The sequence below is a fragment of the Lolium perenne genome, chromosome 2 (assembly GCF_019359855.2).
Source record: "Lolium perenne isolate Kyuss_39 chromosome 2, Kyuss_2.0, whole genome shotgun sequence".
Classification (NCBI taxonomy): domain Eukaryota; kingdom Viridiplantae; phylum Streptophyta; class Magnoliopsida; order Poales; family Poaceae; genus Lolium; species Lolium perenne.
This window is the reverse complement of record NC_067245.2, coordinates 185,782,706-185,800,570: the sequence shown is the minus strand read 5'-3', so window position 1 is coordinate 185,800,570 and position 17,865 is coordinate 185,782,706. Positions and strand designations below refer to the sequence as shown.

The 17,865-nt window shown below is 47.0% G+C and overlaps 2 protein-coding genes across 2 annotated transcripts; one reads left to right on the top strand and one right to left on the bottom strand.

Moving 5' to 3' along the window:
* The first annotated feature begins 6,183 nt into the window (after positions 1-6,183).
* LOC127330305 (dirigent protein 1-like) lies at positions 6,184-6,983 on the top strand. The gene has a single exon (XM_051356560.2). The coding sequence runs from the start codon at positions 6,185-6,187 to the stop codon at positions 6,746-6,748; it is 564 nt and encodes a 187-aa protein (XP_051212520.1). The 5' UTR covers position 6,184; the 3' UTR covers positions 6,749-6,983.
* Positions 6,984-8,042: 1,059 nt separating this feature from the next.
* Positions 8,043-11,327, bottom strand: LOC127334122 (uncharacterized). The gene is made up of 2 exons (XM_051360538.2): positions 10,082-11,327; positions 8,043-8,385 (listed from the first exon to the last, which is right to left on the bottom strand). Exons 1-2 carry the CDS (start codon positions 11,289-11,291, stop codon positions 8,348-8,350), a joined length of 1,248 nt encoding a protein of 415 aa, XP_051216498.1. The 5' UTR covers positions 11,292-11,327; the 3' UTR covers positions 8,043-8,347.
* Positions 11,328-17,865: the final 6,538 nt, after the last annotated feature.

Here is a 17,865-nt window from a genome sequence, read left to right as displayed (position 1 = left end):
TGTTTGCATTCCAAGTTCACTGGTTATGTCACTATAATTTTGACACTTTTTGGGACTCAATTTCAGCTCACTTTGAGTCACTTATAGGTGGGTCCCATCAACTATTATGTCAGTGATCGAAAGTCCGCCAAACTGAGCCACCACCAAATCAGCGAATCCTATCAGCTGTAATTTATATGTGATTTGTCATAAGCAAGGATGGTAACTGCCTACTATTGTGTTGTTCATAGCAAACTTTAAGCCAATGGATTCCGTCCTCTATAAGTTCACACAAGATATGCCACTATAACGATCTATCTGGTACATGCAACATTATGATACCACTGTCAACCCCCTCTGCTTCATCCGATGGACTTCTATTCATGGTATTGTTGTGTAGTACAAGACTTCAACTGGTACGTGTATTGCAATTTTATCATATGGCTTATTTCATATGCATGTTGATTATTATCACACTTTTAATATTGATGACGAGTTAGATTACTACGAGAAATCACTCGATGAGCTAAAGCGAGGATACACCAAGGTTTTCGAAAAAAATAATTATTGTACTGCTGTCAAAGTTTGGTAGATTTCTGCCACTTTGCTTTTGTGTGACTCTTTTAGTTTTCATTCTCTTGTTTTTCCTTTGTTTCTTTTCTAAAACACAAAAAGACCAAAAATATTTCTGTTGTTTCTCTTTATCATTTGTTTATTTGGTTTCTTGTTCCCATTTTTCTTTATTTACTATTGTTGGTTTTCTATAAGAAAATCCAAAAAGATTTTACTTTCGTTCTTGTTTCCAATTCGAAAACATCAAAAATATTTGTTGTTCTTCTTCGGTTTTGTAAATTTTATTATGGAGTTCAGCGGTCTTCGGTGGTTGGAGCTTTGTTTTCATTTCATATTATTCAAACCACACAAGTGAAAGGCAATAATGACGATCTACGATAACTTGACTGTGGTGAGAGGCTGGTATGAACTCTATTTGTTTTCATTTTTGTACATATACTCATCCATGTGGGCATGCTTAGTTGGTTCATGTGAGGTATATGTCATTTAATGAAAGTCTAGTAGTTCATGATCTCTCATGTTTAGCTCAAATTATTAATAATGAGTAGCATGTCATAAATATTTGCTTGCATTGTTTTATTCATAGATAGGTATGACATTGTGGTATCCTCCTCTGAATAATTCATTTGAATTGACTTGGCACATGCTCACGCATGCATATGACTAAAAGACAAAAGTCAATTAAGCCTCGATGATTTACTTTGCTTCAGAGTTCTTGTATCACTTTTATGCCTCCGTTAATTTTATTTTGTCGCAAGCATGATTATGACGGTTATTGCTCTCTTGATTGTCGCTTTCCAGTATATTGCTAGCCTTCACTTGTACTGAGCGGGAATGCTGCTCGTGCTTCCAAACCCCTGAAAACCAAGTTATTCCAAAGTGTCCACCATAAATACCTATGCATGGTATTTCAAACCATTCCAAGTAAATTTTCATGTGCTACCTTTAAAACCTTCAAAGTACTTCTCAATTTGTGTCAATGTTTTATAGTTCATGAGGAAGTATGTGGTGTTTTATCTTTCAATCTTGTTGGGCAGACTTTCACCAATGGACTAGTGGCACATCCGCTTATCCAATAATTTTGCAAAAAGAGCTGGCAACGGGGTGCCCAACCCCAATTAATTAACTTTCATTAATAATTCTCTTCACATGTTTTGCCCTAATTTATCAGTAAGCAATTTATTTTGCAAATAGACACTCCTCCATGGTATGTGAATGTTGGAAGGCACCCGAGGATTCGGTTAGCCATGGCTTGTGTAAGCAAAGGTTGGGAGGAGTGTCATCCATAATGAAACTAAAATACATGTGTAAACAAAGAGAAGAGGGATGATCTACCTTGCTGGTAGAGATAACGTCCTTCATGGGAGCCGCTCTTGAAAGTCTGGTTGACAAGGTAGTTAGAGTGCCCACTACCATTCGTTGACAACAGCAAACACCTCTCAAAATAATTTTACTTCTGTTTTAAAAATGAAAAGCTCTAGCACATGTTAATCCCTGCTTCCCTCTGCGAAGGGTCAATCTTTACTTTTATGTTGAGTCACCATCCTTTCTTTGAGCACCTTCTTGAGAGCATAATTGTCATTCTTAGTGTAATATATTTGTCCCAGAATATGGTTAACTGTGGTATAACTTTGATGCTTTTATCTTTGATAATCTTTACTTCTAGTCTTTCCATGAAATTCAGAGGTGCCTGGGCATTTATGTTTTGCTGTACAAATACGGGCAAGCGAGATACCACTTTATCATATCTTTTTATGAGCATTGCAATCCTGCTGATAGATATGTTTCATGATGCTTATTATTAGTTTGTTGGTATCTTTTTTATGATTGACATAACTATCAGATAACTTTATTTGCATTTATCTTATTATGAATTGCCTAAGTACTCGTCCATATAATGAGAATATTTACATCATATGAGCAAATGTGTTCGTGAAAGTTCGTGAAAGCTTGGGGGGAGTTGATACGTCCAAAACGTATCTACTTTCCTAAACACTTTTGCTATTGTTTTGCCTCTAATTTATGTATTTTGGATACAACTAACACGGACTAACGTTGTTTTCAGCAGAATTGCCCTGGTGTCTTATTTTTGTGCAGAAAATCAACTTTCAGGAAAATCCCCGGAAATAATTGCAATGGGCCTATTTTCACAGAAGACCTACGGAGCCAGAAGACGAGACGAAGGGGGGCCACGAGGTGCTCACACCACATGGCGGCGTGGTGGGCCCCTGGGCCGCCCGCCATATGGGGACGCCGCCTCGGCCAGCCCTCGACGCTCCCCTCTGGACTACTTAAAGCCCTTGACCTAAAAACGCACGGGGGTTCGACCAATTTGCCAGAAGACATCCAGAACTCCGCCGCCATCGAAAACTCTACTTTCGGGATCAGAAACTCCGTTCTGGCACCCTGCCGGGACGGGGAATTGGAGGAGATCATCGCCATCATCGCCACCGACGCCTCTCCATCAACCATCCATGCTTCCCCATCCATGTGTGAGTAAATCCCCGCTGTAGGCTGAAGGGGATGGTAGGGATTGGATGAGATTGTTCATGTAATAGCCATAAGATTGTTAGGGCATGGTGCCTAGTATCCGTTGTTGGTACTTTTATGATATTGTTGCAACTTGTTATGCTTAATGCTTGTCACTAGGGCCCGAGTGCCATGATTTCAGATCTGAACATGTTATTGATTCATGATGATATTCATTGTTTTATGATCTTACCTGCAAGTTGTATACACATATTGTTGTCCGGAACCCGAGGCCCCAAAGTGACAGAAATTGGGACAGCCGGAGGGGAAGGCTGTGATATGAGGATCACATGTGTTCACGGAGTGTTAATACTTTGCTCCGGTACTCTATTAAAAGGAGTACCTTAATTACCAGTAGTTTCCCTAGAGGCCCGGCTGCCACCGGCTGGTAGGACAAAAGATGTTGTGCAAGTTTCTCATTACGAGCACATACGACTATATACGGAACACATGCCTATGGTTATTTAGTACTTGGATACTGTTTTATTATTATCTGCAAATGCCTTGTCTTGATTATTACATGAGTTATCTTATCCATGCAGCGCCCGTTCATCCATCCCTATGCCTACAGTATTTTAATCCTGCTGTTTACTATAATCACTACTGCTGTCTTTATTACACTGCTGCTTATATTTCACTACTGCTACTGCTATAAAACTGTTGCTACTGATAAACTATTGCGAGCAAGTCTGTTTCCAGTGCAGCTGAATTGACAACTCCGCTGTTAAGGCTTACAAATATTCTTTGGCTCCCCTTGTGTCGAATTAATAAATTGGGTTTTACTTCCCTCGAAGACTGTTGCGATCCCCTATACTTGTGGGTCATCAGGGACCAGCTCCTCTTTGCTGTCCTCGTCGGCGTTGTTCGCCGCGGGCGCCCAAGATGGAGGCCACGTCATGGCAGCGAGGGGCAGCGCCACATTTCCCACCACACCGTCGCGAGCAGCGGAACATGGTACATCAATATTTAACAAGTCTTGGTGACAGCCGGTGGCGTTTGAGGGGGGGGGAACACTTCATCTCGTTATTATCATTGTTGTCCTCATCGTCATCAGCAAAGGAGGCCCACAACGCAGGCCGCGGCGGGCGGAGGGGCCGAGCGGAGACTGGACACCTGACCATGTGGCGGAGAGGGCAAGAGCAGCAGAGCTGGGGAGCTGCACGAATGCAGACGAGGGCGCAACAGGAGCGGCAGAGCTGGAGAGCTGCACGAATGCAGACGAGGCCACCGCGGCCTGCACCATCTGCACTGCTCCACCAACACCCGGAACAGAGCGGACCAGCGTCGCAGAAGGCAAACCCCCGGCAGCTAGCGATGCCGACGATGGCATGTCGGAGACGGCACCGGAAGGGGCGTCGAGCGGTCGACCAGGAGCCAGCGTCGCAGGCACGGGGACGTCCGCGGGCGAGACCAACACGCCCGAGTCTCTACCCGGAACCTTCACGCGACGACTGTTGCAGGAAGCAGTACGCAGGGGAGCCCGCGGTCGAGGAGGGGTAGCATGTGGAGGGGTGGTCGAGAAGACGAGCTTGTGCAGGCGGAGGATGTTGTATTGTGATCCAAATTCATATACTAAAGGGAGACTAACTTCTGACGAGCGGAGCGAGGCCCGTCGCCGGAGGCTTGGGCCGAAGCGTAGGGTTTATCAGATTATATACATTTTGTAAGCCGCCGGCTAGGGTTTATCAGATTATAAGATAACCCATGGCGTTTGTAAACACTCATTGATATAGTGAAGTTTTGCTGGCTGGCGCCCGCGGTTTTTTCCCCTTCTGTGTTGGAAGGGGTTTTCCACGTTAAATCTTGTGTCCCCTGCGTGTGTTCTTATTTCGTTCTTCGTTATTTGCTTGTCGCTTTTATAACAGAGGAGCCGGCGACATGACCGCCCGAACTGAGTAGGGCGGCCGCAGAGACCCGGCGATGACGCTATCGAACCTTGGGATGGGCGAGAAGAGGATGCCGAGAGGGAACCGGATCTTGCCGCGGCAGCGATGAAGCTGGACAAAGACGGGAAGGCGGCGGTGGGGATCCTCCGACGCGGACATGGTCACGAGAGCTCTGTTTACCGTTTCGTATCTACCCATGATGATAATAATCTCAACGTGAAACTCTTCAGGCTCAGCAAAACTGGTGACGTGGATTAAGGAGAGAGCGGAGAAATGAGGTAGTGGGGAGTTTTATTTAGAAATAAAAGATACCATTTAATTTTGAACGGAGTAGTTTTGGCCGGAGGTGTGTAGTACGCGCGAATAGAGATGAAAGCCAACACTCGATCTTTGATACTTTGACCTGTTATAATTGGCTCCGTGATAATTTTTTTCATAGTGTAATTTTTATAAGTTTTTCCCGTATTGGAAAAGTTCTCCTCAGTCGTTTACTTGGAAAGTTATAAAGAGAAAGCGTTCGGATTTGTAGTCCCCCTTGGCGAAGGACTTTCCAGCCATTTGGTTTTTACAGAACGGTGGAGGGCAACACTATAACTACGGAAATGCTTGACTTACGGAGAAGTGTTACGGACGGGCTGTTACGGACAGACGTGGAAATGGGCAGTAATGCTACATCTACAGGCAAAATCTTACAGAAATTTCCTTACGAACTGACGTGTCAACGCAGAATTGGTGCGGCATATTTTTTAGCAACCACCCCGGCATGTTTCATCCAATGGCCCATTTCCACGTCTGTCAAGGTAAAAATAAGTTGCCACGTGGCATATTTTTTTGCCGGCGCTCTACGTACCTTGCGACTGCCATTCGCATCGCACCTGCGTTTAATTCCTTATCTTCTCCCGTGCATCCCATCTCTTCCAAGTTCCAATCGCACTCGCAAAAGCTGTGAGCAGTGATTGAGCAGCACTTCACTTACTTTTGTGGCATGCTTCATTCTCTACGAAATGCATGTCATGTCCACGTCCATCTTCGTCTAGCTACTCTCTACTCGTAAGGCCACAGCACCGATGCCTGTATCAGCATGGGCTGCACTCATCAGCTTCAGTGGCCGGCCGGGGCACGTGAAAGCCCTTTGCCATCGAAAGAGGCGACGATTTGGCGAATGCTATTTAAGGACAAATCCTTGCACCGCCACATTGCAAATTAATCCGATCGACATGGCTCGCCAACTCACATTTGCAGCTCTAGCTACGCTCCTCATGGCGGCGTCGTCCGTCGTCTCACTCTCGTCTGCCCGCGACGCCATCCACGGCGCCGTCGGTGCGGAGGAATCCCACCATATGCACATGTACATGCACGACTTCTCCACGGGCCCCAACCCCAGCGCCGTTGTGGTCGCCCGCGGCACCGGCCCGACGCTCAGGCGTTCCGTGGACAGGCGCTTCGGCGACACGCTGGTCATGGACGACGCTCTCACCGACGGCCCCGGCCCGGCGTCCAGGGCACTCGGGCGCGCACAGGGGTTCTATGTCGCGGCGTCATCCGCGGGCGGCGACCCCGCGGTGCTCGTCTCCATGAACGTGCTGCTCACAAGTGGGCCCTACAATGGGAGCACGCTGGCCGTGTCGGGCCGCAACGCCGTGATGGCGCAGGTCAGGGAGCTCTCGGTGGTCGGCGGCACGGGGAGGTTCAGGATGGCCAGGGGGTACGTGCTCATGAAGACGGCGAGCTGGAGCGGCAATGACGCGGTCTTGGAGCTCGACATCTTCGTGTACGCGTGACTTGGGGCTTTCTTTTTTGACATGGACTTGGGACCGTCGACATCCAAGGAATTATCTATCGGCGATGCGTCCATGCAGGGGGCTCCCATGACTAAATTAGTTGCGCGCGTGCGTTTTTTTCTTCCATCAGTGTTTTGCTCTCGAATAAAGTTGGTACCCCGTTTTTTCTCCCAAAAGGGAAACGGAGCTTGGGGCCTTTGTATCGAGTAATGCACACCGTCTCTCATTGATTAAGTTGCAAAATTCACCACCTTCATCAAGGCCACAAATCGAAAGATCTTGAGATTTTGATTCCCAAAGCCGCGCTTGGATCCACCACCTTCATCAAGGACACGACGCAGAGCTCCAAACATGATTCGTCGCCTCCATACAAACCACACCCTGTGTAGCACCTATCGATAGCAGGCATGACTTGACTCCTCCACATGAGTCATCATGCGTAGCACCTGCCGGCGATATGCATGACTTGACACATCCGCAGGTAGTCGTGCGTAGCACCTAGTGAGCCGGACCGAACCCGATATGGAGGTAGAGCCGATGTCCCATACCGCTGCCAACCTCAAAAGGCCATCACCATCTCAAGACCTGGTCGCTGCATTGTCCACACAACCATGGCATCATAGTCGAAAATCCAGGGCCGTCGCTCCAAATTCCAAACTCGGCATTATAGCTACGTAGGTGTCTTCAGCTGCCCCTCAAATTAAATTGCTAATGTTCCAAAACAAAATTGCATGAATTGCATCCAAAATGAGCAAAAACAAGATTAAACCCTTCCACCAAGAATTAGAATGACAATTTTTGATATTAGCCAAAAGTGATACTCCTGATGGCTAAATTTACGCTACTAAGTCGATGATTAAGGAAGGAGGCGGTTTTCTTTGTAGGCGTGCATACAGAGGATCAAACTTAATGGTTTGGGGATGGTGATGATTAAGAAGATAGGTGGCAGTAGCTATAGCCCAAGGCATGCACCCTTCGCAGAGGAGGGTGCACACAACATTATTGACGCAGAGGAGGGTGCACACAGCATTGTTGATATTGTGAAGTGTCCACACCATCGTTAATGGTGTATTGCCATTTTGCTACGATGTGTATGGACAAGAGAGGCGAATGTGAGCGACTTGTGTCTCAACATTTACCGTTAGTGTGGAACTAATTAATTTATGACCATTTTCTGCTTGTATGACTTGAAGACAGAGCTGAACTTGTGTAGGCACATAGGCAAGGAATTTAATAAGAATTGAGGTGTGAACCTCGGATTTATATATGCTTCATGAGAAAATTCTACAAAAATATGAGAGATCAACAAGAATTATTAGATAATATTTAAAGCTTGAAATACTAACAACTGGAGACGTCCACACATCACAAAGAAAAGAATAAGTGGTAGTAAGATTGGTAGAAAAAGAGAGAAAGGTAAACGTGTGCGCTTTCCCAATTGACATGCATGACCTGTAGGGGATGCTTATTACATGAAATAAGAGATGACGTGAGGGTGGCTGAAGCGTCAAAGCCAACAGTTACGAGGAGGAAGTCACCAAAGGACTGGATGGAGACGCCAAAGGTGTGGATGGATCAAAAGTGTAGAGATCACCATCACTATTGCTGCGAAGACTCTCTATCCGGGTGTGGGGGGCCTTTACAGAAAAATCAAAGTAGTGAAAATCGATAGAACAAGAATCATCATGTACATTGACGGTCATATATACAAGAATTTAACTACTGTGATAAATCTACTAAAACATTGCATAGAATGAAAGAATGTGAAGCACCCCCTAGGGTTGGCTCTCGCGTCGCTCCCGCGAGCGACCGAGGGCCCCTGGCGGCGCCGCCCCTTCTTCCCCCCTCCACACCCCTCCCCCTCCCTCGCCGCCGCCTGAGGGCGTCGCCGGGCAAAGCCCGCGCGCGGCGCCGGCGGCGGGGCCCTCTTCTCCCTCGCTCGGTGGTGGAGGCGCGGGCCTCGGCGGGCTGGTGAGGGCGCCGCGGTGCGGTGGGCGCGGCGGCGCGGTCCTTCGACGACGGCGTGGAGACGGCGCGGACCTGGCGCGCTGCGGCGGTGGCGGCTCTCGGGAGCGCCCTCGTCGGTGGGCGGCGCGAATCCCGGCCATGGCAGGCGGTGGAAGTCGGGGTCGGCGCGGGTGGGGCCCGGCGCGGCGCGCATCCAGTCCGGCCCGGCGGGGAGCTTGGCGTGGTGGAGGTTTGCGGCATCTGGCCGCCTCGTGTTCGGGCCAGGGCAGGGGCCCTGGGCCCGTTTCGAGCACACTTTCGCCTCAGATCTGTGGCCATCGGCAGCCATGGGGGCTGCAGGCGGCAGATCTGGCCGGTGGCGCTCCCTCATCGGATTCGGGGTTCGGAGACGGTGGTCGGCCTGCTCCTCGGTCGGCGTCCGGCGCCCTCAAAGCGACGTGTCTCGTTTTTCCTTCGGTTTCGCGGTGGCTTGGGTTGGGACCCCGGGGCGGCGGCCCTAGAAGGTGGGAGTCATGTTGGTCGACGGGCGAGCCAATGACTCTGGTGCTGGCCGGTGACCACGGCCGTGAGGGCGGCGTGGTGGTCGGCGAGTTGCGTGTTGCGGGGTGTAGATGGCGGTGATTTTGCCAAAGGGAAACCTTTGCCCCTTGGGCCACGGTGGCGGCGTCCGCGGACGGCGCTCCCTTGTTGAAGGCGCCGTGAGGCCAATCTCCGTCCCTCTACTTCCTCCGGGTGAAAACCCAAGATCCTCGGATCGGGCGGTGGCGGCACTCCGGTGTCGTGCTCTTCTTGAAGACACCGTCTTGGAGCCCACAGCGCGAGGCTCACCGATGGTCGTGACGGAGGTGATTCTTCGGCGATCTTCGGCAAGGCTTGCTCCGTGCCCTTCCCTTGTCGCGCTTCCTTGGCGCTGCTGTTCGGTTTGTGAGCATCTTGGCTTGGCCCCCGGTGGTGGTCGGCTTCCGGTGGTGTTTCTACGACGGAGGAGGTCTGTTGAGGCGCGCGTGAAAATGGCTTGCTCTCGAGTGAGCTCCGGCCCGACACTGTAGACTCCACCTCTCCTCCGAGTCCTCGTAGGCGCGTTGGCTAAGCTTGTTGGTGCGCTTCCGGCTGTAGTTTCTTCGGTAGTTCGTGTGGGTGTGTGGTGTCGTTGTGTAAGCTGGGTTCAGTACTTTGTATCAATCTCGCCGTTCGTGGCTTTGTTAATTCAAAGTTGGGCACTTGAGTGCCTTTTATCTAAAAAAAAATGAAAGAATGTGTTGGTGTGTTTATGGAGGATTGATCCAGGGATCATATCGGTAGATATGATATGAATTGAGGAACCGTTACCGATAGTAATGTAGGGACAGAGAGAGTGGAGTATACCGTAATCAGCCAACATGTTCGAGGTAGAGCCAGGGTCCAGCACCCATCCGTTGAAATTGGGCGACTGCAGGTGCATGGCAGTCATGGCGTGGACAATGCCGGAGTAGTCCCACGTCGGAGCAGCGGGCGGTGTCGACACAGACACTGGTGCCATCATCGTATGATATGCTTGTGGAGATGTTGCCATCGTCGGCACGTAGGCCTGGGAACGTGGGCCTAGCAGGCCGTTATACTGCGCCGGCGGCGTGCACCATCTGTGTGGGCCAGTAGGAGACGGCCCTGCCCAAATCCAGTAGCCAGGCTGGGGAACTGGAGATGGGTGGATAACGGCCTGGTGGGCCGGTGCTAGAACACGATCGGGAGGACCAGGCTTCTGCTTCTCCTTGCCGCCGCCGGCGCTGGAGCACCTACCGTAGCCGCTGGCAGGGAAGGATACGTGGCCACCAGTACCACCGTGGGCGGCGGAGGTCGGGACTCCGCCGGTGTGTTCGCCGGAACCGCTGGAGCCACCTCGCGAGCTTTGGCCGGAGGAAGAGTACAGAGCAGCTGCGTGGGAGCGCCTGCGCTCCTGCTGGAGGCGCTGCTCCTCGAGGACAAGCATGGAGCGCGCCTTGATGAATGACGGGAACGGCGTCTTCGAGTTGATGATAGCCGCCATGTGAGAGAGGTCTTCGTGGAGGCCGTTCAGCGTGTTCATCACCATGGTCTTGTCGGAGACGGGGCTGGCGACGTCGCGCAGTGCGTCGGCATGCGTCTTGATGTCCCGCAGGAAATCGGCAACGGGGCGGCTATCCTGGTTGAGGGCACGGAAGGCAGACTCGAGGAAGAACGCCTGCGACTCCAGGTTGTCGCGGAACAGAGACTCCGCGGCGGTCCAGAGTTCCAGCGCGGATTGTTCGGGCTCCATGATGATCTCCAGGACGCCTTCGTCGATGGTGTTGTACATCCACGTGAGGACGGTGAAGTCGTCCATGGCCCAAACCGGATCGTTGCCGGGCACGTGGGCATCCTCGGTGATGTGAGGGATGAGACCGAACTTGCCGGCGAGGGCGGTGAAGAAGGTGCGCCACTTGGTGTAGTTGGCAGCCTGCAGGTTGAGGACGACCGGGATGTGGGTCTTGGCGCTAGCGACGGAGACGGCGGCCGGCGTGAGAGCGGTGGAGTTGCCGGCAGGTGTGGACGCATTCGCGGGCGCGGTTTTGGGAGGCATGGCGTGCGGAAATTGTAGCACGTGAAAGGGGATAGGGAGATGCATGCAGAAGCCTTACGTGTTTCTACGGATGATTAGTTATGTAGTAGCAACGAAATTCCTTACTTGCCGATGTCGCACAACAGATGATGGCAAAGAGTCATATTCTGGTCCCTTTGCTTGCATTCCAATTCGAGTATGGCGTCTAATGTGGAACTAGCTATCTAGATCGATCTAGCGAGGCAGTGCCAGCGGGTTTTGAAATTCTTTTTCTCCTTGCCCCGGCCATTTGGGAACCAATACGATCTTGCTCCCAGTTGCTCAAAACAAGCTTCTGAAACTTTAGGGCAGAATCCTGCAATCACTATGTATCGCTTATACCGCTCGCACGCCAGCTGCGGTGGAGTTTTTTTTTTTCTCCTTTTTTTCGTTTCTTTCTTTTCATTTTGCTGTTTTTGGTTTTTTTTCAAAATTTGAATCATGATAAGTAAAATTGCATTGGGAATCATGATAAGATGATGCATGATAGAGCATCAGGTAGCTTTCAAGATGATGTAAAAAAAGGTATCAAATTCGATTTCGACAGACATAACACACTTTGATACTCTCAAACTCGATTTAAACATACACAACATAGAAGTCGACTCCAACATACTAGTTGATATACTAAGACGCACTGCTCATAGTAATCATCATCCTAGGAGGAGATCAAGAGCTCATCACAATTGACACCATGGGAGTACCTTGACCGTGGAGGGGCTCCAACATACTAGTGACTATACTAAGACACCATGATCGTAGTCATCATCATCATAGGAGGAGATGAAGAGCTCATCCCAATTGACACCATGGGAGTCCAACGACTCCACCTTGACCATGGAGGGGACACCATGAGAAATATCCTTCATTGCATCCAAGTAAGGATGTGAGATGTTGCATTTTTTTTTCATGTGGGTGTGGCTACATTGAGAGGCACCATCACTAATTTGTGGTAATTCACTTTCAACCATGTAGAGCCTATAAAATTGTTCAAAATGGATCTGAGTCTTTCTTACTGTATCTCACAAGCTGGCTGGACCAAAATTGTGTCATCGGTATATTGTATGACAGGGAAATCATGGCATGAATTTACAGTCAAAGGTAGGTGGATTAATTGGTTCATCATTGCTTTATTGATGGTTGAATGTAATAAAAATGTGCAGCTAAAAAATGTGTGGGCACAATGGGTCTCCCTGTCTAACCCTCTTCTTGCATAATAATTATCTTACAGGTACTCAAGAAGGATTATTGAGGAATTTTCTTAGTTAAGTATCAACTTAATCTAATTCAACCATCTTTCCCCAAAACCTTTTTCCTTTAGTATCTCCTAAATGGTGTTGTGCTCTATCATATCAAATGCATTTTATAAATCTAGTTTCACAGCAATGATTTCTCCCTTGGTCTTCGGACATTGATGGAGGTATTCATAAGCCCATGCTAAGAAGTCTTGAATGGATCTTGATTTGAGGAATCCATTTTGGTTTGTGTGTATGGGCTTGAGTATCATTTTTTGTAATCTATTAGCCAGAAGTTTGGTGATGATTTTGATTGAGAAGTTTAATAGTGAGATGGGCTTGGAATCATTGGTTGACATTGGATTGTCCTTTCTCGGGATGAGAGTGATGAAAGAGGAGTTTATGCTTTGCAAGTTGATCTTTCCATGATAAAAAGTCATCTATAAGCTTGTAGAAATCTTCAACTATTATATCCCAACAAACTTTTGTATAAATGTTCCATTAAAACCACCAGGTCCAAGAACTTTGTCAATAAGAATTTCCTCACCACATCATCAATTTCTTCTTTAGTAAATGGGTTTTCTAGGCAACCCAGATCATCTCTTCTTTGAATTAGGCTATGTAAGTAAAGATTCATGTTGGAGGGACAACGATGCCTAATTTGTTTTTAAAAGTTCTCCATAGAATTGTTGCCTTAACATCGTGATCGATGTGCTCTTTCCCTTGCTCATCTTGTAACAAGGTTATGTGATTTTGTCTATACTTGATTGTTGCCTTAGGATCAAAAAATTTAGTGTTGGCATCTCCAAATTTGACCCACATGATTGTAGCCCGTGGCTTCCAATAAGTTTTCTCATGATTTACCAAAGTAAGGAATGTTCCTTTAGAATTTCTCGTCCATTCCGTTCTTTGGTGGATAGTGCTCTTAATTCTTCCATGGTGTCATAGAAAGAGATCATCTTGTTGGAGGCTTTTAATGTTATATGTTGGAAAGATTTTTGGACCATATTTTCAATCCTTTTCCGAGTCTCTTAAATTTGGCTCTAATAATTTTTTGCATTGCTCCTTTCATTTACTTCTAGTTCCCAAATGTTCTTAGCTAATTATTTAGAAGTCATTGTGCTCTGGACAATAATGTTGAAATCTGAAGACATTTGATTCGGGAATGATTGTACCAACTCGAATAACACAAGGGATGTGATCACATGTTGGTTTGGATAAAGGGAAAGATAAAGTGTTGGCATATGAAATTGGCCATGGTTCTGACAAGAAAAACCAGTCTAATCTTTCGAGTAATGGGGCTTCTTGCATATTGCTCCAAGTGAAGTTTCTTCCTTTTACGAGGATTTCCATTAATCCAAGGTTATATGGATTTATTATTTTCCAACATATCATCAATGTATCCCCTTCTCTATTTATGTTTTCTAGATGTCTGATGTAGTTGAAATCTCCCACGATAAGCCAATCTTCCAATAGGAAGCTTTTAAAGGATGTTTTAGATTATGTCCAAATCCTCTCAAAATCGGGGCATAAAAATACAAGCTGTAGAGGTTTGTTGCCCATCCTATGGGATAAAGATTCATGTCGGAATAAATATGGATAAAAGAATCCTTCGAACTTCTTATATAAATTTAATTATCAAAAAAATCCTTACAAAATTTACTTATAGAACACTTTGCAAATTCATGGCTTGGACAAGAGTTAGTCTGTGGTACTCTCTCTCCTTCCACAAAGGGCGACTTTGTTTGCTCACACTTTTTTTTTGCGCGTCCGCGGAGATCTTCCCCAAGAGCCATGATGGACTGGGCCAAGTGCAAAAATCATGTCATCTAGTGTGGGTACCAACAAGCCCATTTGCGCACCGTGGCAGAAAACGCGCACTAGGATTGGCTACTAGTACTTAGCATGAGGGTTTGAGTGCACTGTGTTTAGGCAAACTAGTTTATCTTAATCCACTCTAATCTACATAACCATAGTTTGGTTCGCGATAAAATGTACATGAAAATAGCCTCGACGTTGTGATTCCATTTCCATGATTGGTGAATAGTTTCGCCGAGTGTTTAAAGCACGGTTGGATGTTCCCTTTGGAGCTTATTTGAACGAATTTTGTCAAATTCATGGGACACGGCCGAATGTTTTAATATCGCTTTGAGGAGTAGTTTCATCACACCCTTTCACACAACTTTTGTGTTCAAAGTTTTGGTTTTGACATTTGTAGACGAGTAGATCTACAACTCCACACAGTGTATTAGGAAAATGAAGATGCACTCATCTACCAATATTAAAACAAAAAACTACGAACACCGAAGTTGTGTAAAATATCGAGATGAACTTACTCATCCAAGAAATTTCAAATGATCGACCGTGTTGCACGAATTTGATAACATTCGACCAAAAAAGACCCAAAGGGAACACAAAATAGACATTCAAAATAGACCCAAAGATAACCAACGCGACGATTCTACATAGGTGTGGGGGTTCCTGGCTTATCCAACGGCCAACACTATTTCAAGATTCATGCTAGTTCTTTTGCAATTTTGACATGTACCTTGTGCACAATCGCACCCCTATAAACGCGAAGATGGACATGTACATCTCATTCCTGTCCCGCACACCCCACCAGGGTGCTCCACCCTGCCCGTCTCGTCCCCTGTCCCTCCACCTCTCTCACTCGACCACCGTCGAACATGGCGAGGTTTCCCCAACATCCCAGTCGAGGCGTGGCTGCCAGGTCCTCCTCCCCTGCCAGGCATTGGGCCGGCGACCTTCTCTGCTTGAGAAGCTGCCGGCGAGACGGTGGGAGGACAGCCTCCGTCCTCCAGCGCGACGACGACCACGCCCTCGAGTCCTCCCCTTCTCCTCCGACCACGCCGGGGACAAGCCTAGCAGATCCCTCCCAACCACTGCCGGATCTGGGCTTGGAGGGTACAGATCTGGGCTTGTAGGGCCTGGATCTGTGGCTACCCCTAGATGGATTGGTTCCCCTTTGTTCTTGCAAGTCTACTTGTCTGCTGGATTTGTGTATATTGGACGAAAACATATTGGATCAGAAATAATAAAGTGTTCATGTTTGTTGTACTTTTGTATCCGAATTTTTATGGTCTGAATTTCTGGTTTGTGTTTGTGCTTGATAATGACGCTTTGAGTTGTTAGAATGCAATGGTTATCCATGATCTATAAATGATTCTTGCATGCAAAGTGAGGCATACTAGGTATAACAGAATTGCCATGTAATATTTGGCTGAAACATCTTTTTTTTTTAGATGTTTGGCTGAAACATCTGATGTGCCCACATAATTCCTGTGATATAAAGTTGACATCTGGAACTGGTAACCTGACGTTGCTAGAAGTGCTAGATGCCTAGATGGACTTGGAAGATTTGCCCCTAAACGAAACGAACTGTCCAAAAGCAGGACCAACTAACGTAATGAAAATGGCTAACAAAAGAATTATGTATTAATTATGTACTAATTGTTCTAATGAACCTCTACTTGTGTCGATGGGTTCATGCGGCAAGGAAAGGAGTAGCAGCAGCCAAGGAATCTCACGGCAAATATTCGGTAGATTAGGGTTGTTTTCGTATTGAACAGAAGAATATACTAGAGGAGTTCTTTGTAAAGTGCACAACAGGGTGCACAGATCTTAAAGCATAGATGGACGCCCAACGATAAGCCCGGGACACCCACGTGTATGTAGAGGTGGATTTCCGCAAACGAACCAAACTTAGTCCAGCAGAGACAGCAAACGCCCTTCCAAGCGACCAAAGAGACCCAAAATGATATCTTAGTTTTATTTAAATAGTGTTCAGATATGGTCGGAAGGAGTATAAAATTTCATTTTCTCGAACAAGTTTACCAAAAACGTTAGAACCCTTTGAATCTTAGTGAAAGTATCAAGCTATTTTTAAGCAACTTGGCCACAGGGAATCTACGACAGATGACTGGATTTGGTTAGCAGAGGGGTCCACACTCACTCAATTCTGAGCCGACCAAAGAAAGAACCCAAGTCCACATGAAGACATCATCCAACCTTCGTCTTCCCTTTCCACTCTGTGCTCACACATGTTCTTTGACATTGACAGCGCCACTCCCCTGCCACAGTGCCACTTCACATGAAGCAACAACCACTCTCTAGTCTCTACCTGCGCCATCTACGCCGTGATTAGAGGAGTATAAAATTTGTAAGAAACAATTAAAAAATGGGAAGCCCGGCATCTACGCACACAGTCATTTTCTTCGGTTAAAATATAATATAAATTTTATTGGACTAGTGGGTTACATCTTCGGTTAAATTTACAATACGATCACGATCCAAACTGAAGAACATCTTCGGTGAGGTCCTGTTACCATCTTGAATGGGAACATCAACATGGAAATAAACTGAGAAAAACTAGTGGATATGGTACTTCTTCAAATCTACCTGTGTGAAAAACTGTGTGGTCTCTCAATGTTCCTGCAAAAATCAAGATTCATCTCTGGAGATCATTGATTGAGGCTATCCCTTGTAACGGTGTGTTGGCAAATAGACACATGATACCTAGCTCTCAATGTACCTTATGCCAAACTGGTTGCGAAAGTATCCATTATGCTTTCTTTCTCTGTCTAAGGGTTACCGAAATTTAGCACAAACTCGGTTTGGGAGATTTTATATCGCATGTGTGTAGCTTGGAGATGAATGGAGAGGCGGCTCTCGAAGCGATGCTTAGTGATAAGCAGGCTACTGTGCCCGACGTACCAGAGTTGATGCGGAATGATCTGATCGCCGTGGCAGTTTGGCATATCGGGTGGTAACGTAGACATGTATCTCATGGTAAGGCTAACCAAGCACCGCCAAGAACAGCTCAGGCAATTCTAACGCTGGCATTAAATTATTCATGCGTTCGAAAAAAGAAGGAAGGCATTGTTAGACATGATTGGGTGAAACCAAGGGAAGATTTTGTTAAGTTAAATGTTGATGCGGGGTTTTGTGCTGACTTTGGTACAAGTAGTACATGCGCCATTATCCGCGACGAGAGTGGAAGATTTATCGCGGCCAGCTATTGTGGGCTTCCGTTTATATCCAATGCAACAACAGCCGAAGCTACAACTCTTCGTGATGGCCTCATCTTGGCAGGTCAGGTAGGGTGAAATAGGGTTGAGGTCAATTCCGACTGCATGGACGTCACTGAAGCTATGAACCAAGGCGGGAATTCTTTTGGCCCATGCACCTGCGATCTATGAAGACTGTACTTTGCTTTGTCGTAGTTTCACCCAAGTCTTGTTTTATCATACACCTAGGGAAGCTAATATGGTGGCACATGTTTAGCTAGACATTTAGATGGG

Coding starts and splice junctions, on each gene's coding strand:
- LOC127330305 (XM_051356560.2), top strand. CDS start 6,185: ATGGCTCGCCAACTCACATTTGCAGCTCTAGCTACGCTCCTCATGGCG.
- LOC127334122 (XM_051360538.2), bottom strand. CDS start 11,291: ATGCCTCCCAAAACCGCGCCCGCGAATGCGTCCACACCTGCCGGCAAC. Junction 8,386..10,081: donor GAACATGTTGGCTGATTACG/GTATACTCCACT, acceptor TTTTCTGTAAAG/GCCCCCCACACCCGGATAGA.